Source organism: Otolemur garnettii, unplaced genomic scaffold, assembly GCF_000181295.1.
Source record: "Otolemur garnettii isolate 467f Iridium unplaced genomic scaffold, OtoGar3 scaffold00080, whole genome shotgun sequence".
NCBI classification, from domain to species: Eukaryota; Metazoa; Chordata; class Mammalia; order Primates; family Galagidae; genus Otolemur; species Otolemur garnettii.
In genome coordinates, this window is record NW_003852475.1 from 1634723 (window position 1) to 1641090 (window position 6368).

At 41.1% G+C, this 6368-nt stretch overlaps 1 protein-coding gene across 1 annotated transcript in view; it reads right to left on the reverse strand.

Annotated features, from left to right (window-relative positions):
- The window catches only part of NCKAP5 (NCK associated protein 5), an 807957-nt gene extending 806246 nt beyond the window's left edge, over nt 1-1711 (reverse strand). Inside the window, exon 1 of the mRNA XM_023515856.1 lies at nt 1643-1711. Coding sequence (XP_023371624.1) covers nt 1643-1711 — 69 coding nt within the window. The remainder of the gene's footprint in view (nt 1-1642) is intronic.
- Nucleotides 1712-6368: the final 4657 nt, after the last annotated feature.

Consider the following 6368-nt stretch of genomic DNA (forward strand, 5'->3'; position numbering starts at 1 on the left):
GCTCCCTCCTCCCTGCCCTGTCCCACCCCAGCCCCTCCTTCCCAAGGCTCCCTCCTTCCCAAGGCTCCCTCCTCCCTGCCCTGTCCCACCCCAGCCCCTCCTTCCGAAGCCTCTGCGCTTCCATTCTTCTGCATATTAGTTTATTCAGTCAAATTCCACTCATCCATCTAACATCAGGGAATGATCTGAAGCCTTTTATTAATGGGTGCTACCATGAGTTATTAAAAATTAATAGCTTAGTATGCTTGGTTTTATAGGATATTTGCATATTACCTGAGGCAGAAATCTGTGGCTTTGGGGACCAACCAGTCAGGATAACATTTCTGGGCTAAGAGAATCTTTCCTGAGCTGTGTGCATCTGACCATATACCCACCTTCTCCCTTGCCTCCCTATGGCAGACCCTTATTGGCATATTGATAAGCAGAAAGTATTTTGTTTTGTTTTTTCCACAGAAGAGAGGCTGTAGAAATTATCTCTTCATCCCATTTCCCCAGAAGATGAAAAGAGAATATGGATATGAACACACATGCACTTAACTGTTTTCACCACATTCTACCGGGAGGCGGCAAGATCTAGGAATGACAGGGGGTCACAGCCACAGGAAGGAGAACTAAAATATTACCAAAGTCCTCAGGCTCTGAAGGTATGCCACATAGGCACAGAAGCTGCTTCTGAGTGACAAGAGAAGAACCGGATATAAACCTTTAATGCGATCCTTTTTTCAATTTCTAGAAACTCACATCCATGAACCTGAAGTGGAGCCTTGGCCTATGGGGTAAATAGCTAATCTGCTCACTGCAGGGCCAGGCCTACAGCTGCAGGGTTTGAAAGGTACAGCTGATAAATCAAATCAACAAATATTTTATTGAATCTTTACTCTGAACCAGACTCCAAGCCAGGAGCTGGAAGTATTCAAGTGAACAAAGTGCATTCCTATAAAACATGCTAAAAAAAGAGCCAAGTTAATTTCTATTCTAGTAGGTGAATAAAAGAGAAAGTAGTGACTTCCTTGATTTGATTTCTTGCTCTATTCATATGCCTTATGGAGCAGAAGATGACCCACGTGTCAGCCCAGAGACCTTCAGAAAGTGTCTAACTTCAGAAATCGGGACTAACCAGATTCTCATGCCTGAGAGTGAACCCAACAGGCTCGTTAGGAATGATCCTCATCCTCATTAAAACTCTGAGAAAGAAGTTTATGGACAACTGAACTGATTTACATACCTAAGAAGATCTCAGATACTTTCTTGGCTTCTCAACATTTGAAGTTGTATTGAATTCTTGTTCAAAAGTTAAAATAAATGGGTGGTAGAACAACTCTATGTAGGCTTGGCATGTGGCATCAGCTGTACAGTAGTGTTTTTGTATAAACCGAAGTCGATTTCAGCTGGAATTAATGTAATTATATATAATGTTGACAGATTATGACATTTGCCTATTAAGACACTATCCAAACATTCTAATAATTTGCCAGCTTTTGAGTTTGTAAAAAAAATAAATGAAACAAAATCCCAAGGGATGTTGCTAATGGGGTAACTGAAATAGAGGTTTCAAAAGCACAGGGTTCAGGAAATAACAGTCAAAGAATAACGCATTCTAAGCCAAAACATATAGAGTGGGAAATGAATATTTAGTACTTACCACAAGACTGCTGTCTAGAGACAGCCTTTTTCCAAAGTCCCTTTTTTCGAGCTGTCTCTTTCTCTCCATGGGTGAAGTTATTTATTTTTCTTTGTGATTTATAAGAGTCCCTCGTCTGTTTCCAGGGTCACTGCAAAAAGTGAACATGTGTTTTACTATCCAAGTGCACCGTATTTAGATCTTTGTTTTTAACTTTCTAACCAGAAACAAGTGTGAAAGCCAAAACATACCCAGCCCCCCCCCCCCAAATAAGTATAGAACAAGACTCTCTCAACTCAGAAGACCCCTCTAGGTTACAAATGTCAGAGTTGTCTTTGGGGGTGGCCCCTGTGTTTTTACAGGTTTTGCTAATGGAGTTGGGGAATGGGTGTGCAGGTTAAATCAGCAGACTGTGGAAAAAAGCAAACAGTCCATTTCATGCCACACTTGCTCCACACCCGTCCTCTCTTCATCAGCCAGAATCATTCTGTTACTGTGCACATAGACGCCATCTGCAAATTCCATGAGACCAAACTGACAAAGCCACGCTCCATAACCAACAGTTATCAAGCTCAAGGCCCAATGAGGGGAAACTGAAACATGAACATTACTGTCAATATTTAATTTAAAAATATTTAATTTAGAAATATTTGAGGAACATTATAAAAGATGCATTCGTTTTGAAGCACATTGATTCTGAATGAATGGTGGATGATATCATTATTGTCAATGAGTATTTATGGAACACCCACTGCATTTTACCACATTAGATAAAGTTCATCCCTGCACACCACTGAGATTGCTTGTTCCAGAATCATTAAGTATTCCGGTTAATAAGAACTCATTATATATATTAAATATTACCTTCTAATTTTCACCAAGATCTAAAAAGCTTGACATAAAAGAAATAAGTTTCAACCCAGGCTTTCTTACCCATTAGCCCAAGTGACCTTGGACAAGTCATTTAGCCTCTCTGAAACTCATTTTGCTCAACTGTAAAAACGTTAATAATGGCAGTCAAATGATGTATGTGAAATAATTCAAAGGCAATAAACTAAAACTTATATGTGAGTTATCATTACCCACAGATTACATTTATAAACAGTTTATCTGAAATATTAGTCAACATAATCAACATAATTCAATACACCCCTGATGACTCAGAAGGCACTTGGAGTACAGAAATTTCTCATAATCCTCATAAATAGACATAGCCATTGGATTGCTGACATGGAAGAGCTGAAATTTATAAAGTGCTATACTGATCAGGTTTTTTAATTGAAAAGAAATTGCTCCAAGTCTGACATGGATCAGATTGGACCCTGTGGGCTGGTTCTCTTGTTTTCCCCCATCAACACAGCTGTGTTGAGACAGGTACGTTCAAACTACTGTCAGTCACAGGAAACTCGTGGACATGGTTTCCAGCCTAAGCTCCCTCCTCCACCTTAGTCATTTCATCTCTCACATTGGAAACACTGGTTTTGATACATCACTGGTCCACTCAGAATCTCCTGGGAGTCCAATCACAGTGCAGAATAAAATCCAAACTTTTAAACATAATTTTTAAGGTTTACTTCCTACCAACAAATCTTTTACAATCCCCAAACATTCCTAAGACCATGCTTTTTAAAATTTGAGACAGAGTCTCAGTCTCTTACCCTAGGCTAGTGTACCAGGGTGTAACCCTTGCTCATAGCAACTTCAAATTCCTGGGTTCAAATGATCCTCCTGCCTCAGCCTCCCAAATAGCTGGGACTATAGGCATGAGCCACCACACCTGGCTAATTTTTCTATTTTTAGTAGACAAGGGGTCTTGCTTTTGCTTAGGCTGGTCTTGAACTCCTGAGCTCAAGCAATCCTCCTGCCTTAGCTTCCTAGAGCACCAGGATTACATAGGATTATAGGTGTGAGCCACACTGCCCAGGCCTTGCCTCCCTCTGGTCTAATTGCCCCTTACTCCAAAGTCTGTCTCAAGTCCTCCTCCCCACAAGACCTTCCTGGACAACTCTGTTTGCTAAAGTTTCCCTTTCTCTCCCAAGTTTTACAGAAGTCCATAGAGGCTTGCCTTGTTAATCACCTTACTCACCTACCTAAGATAGTTCTTTAAATACAGTAAATTCTTACTATATGTTCATTGGCAAGGCCTACTAGTCAAAAAACAACTCTAGGAAGTATTTTTCAGAAAAAAAGTGAATTGTATACTATTACTATAGGCAAAACTTTTACTAGATTAAATTTGTCCAGGGGCCTGCTTTTCCTACTTTCAGTGGTTTCTCACACACTTTGCAATGTCTGCCCCCCATCTCAGCAGTCATAAGCTCATGGCTCAGAATGCCCTTTGGAGTGATGAATACAGCCACAGAGACGACTCAGGCTCCCATGTTTCCCCCTCCATCAAAAACATGCCCTGTGAAGCCTTAAGCCCAAAGGGCATGGGGCTTTGATAGATTACAACAGATAATCCGTTGGCCTTCAGCACATATGTTTTGAGTGCCTAGTGTATGTAACACCCTGTCCTTAGATGTTGGTGGCACAGCCCTACCAAATAAATAAGCAAACAAGAAACAACTCCACATTGTGGCAAGTATCTGCATGAAGAAAATAATCATGTAGGTGGTGTAACAACGTGTCAAGCATATGGACAGGGAAATTTTTTGGTAGAATGGTTAAGAGCTAGTTATGTAAAAAGATGGGTAAAAATCATTCTAGGTAGAGAGATCAGCCATTCATCCGGGAAGAAGCTGGAGAAGAGCTTCGTTAAGAGAGAACCAGTTTCCCAGAAACAAAAAACCCAACAGCAGAAAGTGTGAGAAAAGTGCTAAGCTGTGGTTGACAACCAAGAGGTCTTGTAGGACAAGTGACTCATTTGGCTCTTATTTGAGACACAGAGGTTAATCTCAGGGTTCCAATCCCTGCTTTACCCTGTACTAGCTGATACCATCAGACATGTTCCTTAGCCTGTTTAAGCTTCTGTTGATTTGTCTATAAAATGGCATTAATAATAGGTGGTATTTGTAGTAGGGTTCTTGTGATACAATTAGAGGGACAATCCATTTAAAGCGTTTTGCCAAGGGCTGGCCTATAGAGAATAAAATTTAATTAAATATTAGATATACTGAGCATCCCTTCTGAATAGCACAATTAAACTTATTAAGAACATCTCTAGCTATTGGATTTTATGCTATCATAGGCTGGGGAGGCTGTCATTTGGTGAATAGGGATGCTTCTTACTATTTTCAACTAGCTTAGTCTGCCTATATGGAAAGCTGATTCAATGGCTTGATTTGGTCAATGTCTTTTTGTACTTCATGATGCCAGTGACATAGGGAGAGATGATATTCAAATTATTTAGCAATAATATGGCATGAGTATCAGGCATTTCTAAAGATACAGCCCGGTCAGGACTGACAATGGCAACACCGCATTGTGCCTGCAGGGGCCAAGTATCGGCACAGCCCCTACTTCAAGAATGTGAAAATGTTCTTGTTTATGTTAAACCATAAAACAATCATGGAAAGGATCAGAGTAAAGCAAGGCCACCGAAAAGAAAGAAAAGGGTAATCAGGATGTGGCAATATGAAAAGAGAAGGCTCTAGAAAGGAAATGTGTGGAAAGCTGAAACTCCCACTTCTGGCACTATTGGGAAGAGAGATCCTCCACACATAGAGATTGAAGGTCTAGGGGGAGACATGTACCTCAGATCCCAAAGACTCCTGCATTTACATGGGGCCGTTTGTACCATCCAACTAACTCAGCTTACTCAGAGACCACTGTTGTCAAGCAGCTGTCCAAGTTTATTTGATTCCCATATAGTTTTAATCATAAAGAATGCACTTACCAGCAAATCTAAGTAGAAAGTTACATGTTTAGTACACATTTGCAATTTGGCATTTGACTCTATATTCATTACTTATGTATTTGGTAAGTGTACATGCAGTTCCTAGATACAAATGAGCTAGGTACTAGAGGTTTGTTCTTAAGTTGGATTTGTATTTAAGTTGGAACAGATACATTTACCTGTTACCTGTAATAGCCTCTGATCCTCAATGTGAGTTGCACATCAGATGGACATTTGAAACTCGGGGAATCACTATAATAGCCCCTGTTTGTGAGAGCTGTATGTAAGTCAGATGTTTGTAACTCAGGGACTGTCTGTATTAGTCACCTTGGGCTGCCATAACAGAATAGCACAGACTGGGTGGATCATACAACAGAAATTTATTTTCTAGCAGGTCAGGAGGCAGAAGTCCAAGATCACGGTGCTGGCAGAACTGGTTTGAAAAAGTCCTCTCTCAGGACTTGCAGATGGCCACCTTCTGGCAGTGGCCCTGCACGGCATTTCCTCTGTGTTTGATCTTTTCCCTCTTTTTTTTTTAGAGACAAGACTGTCACTTTATTACTTTTGGTAGAGTGTGGTGGCATCACAGCTCACAGCAACCTCCAGCTCCTAGGCTTAAGTGATTCTCTTGCCTCAGCCTCCTGAGTAGCTGGGACTACAGGTGCCTGCCACAACGCCCGGCTACTTTTTTGTTGCAGTTTGGCTGGGGCCGGGTTTGAACCTGCCACCCTCGGTATAGGGGGCCAGCACCCTACTCACTGAGCCAAAGGTGCCACCCCTTCTTCCTCTTCTTGTAAGGACACCGGGTCTAAGATATTAGAACCCTACACTTAGGACCCAGTTTAACCTTCATTAGTCCTAAAGTGCCCTATCTCTAAATACAATCACATTGAGGTTTGGAGTTTCAAC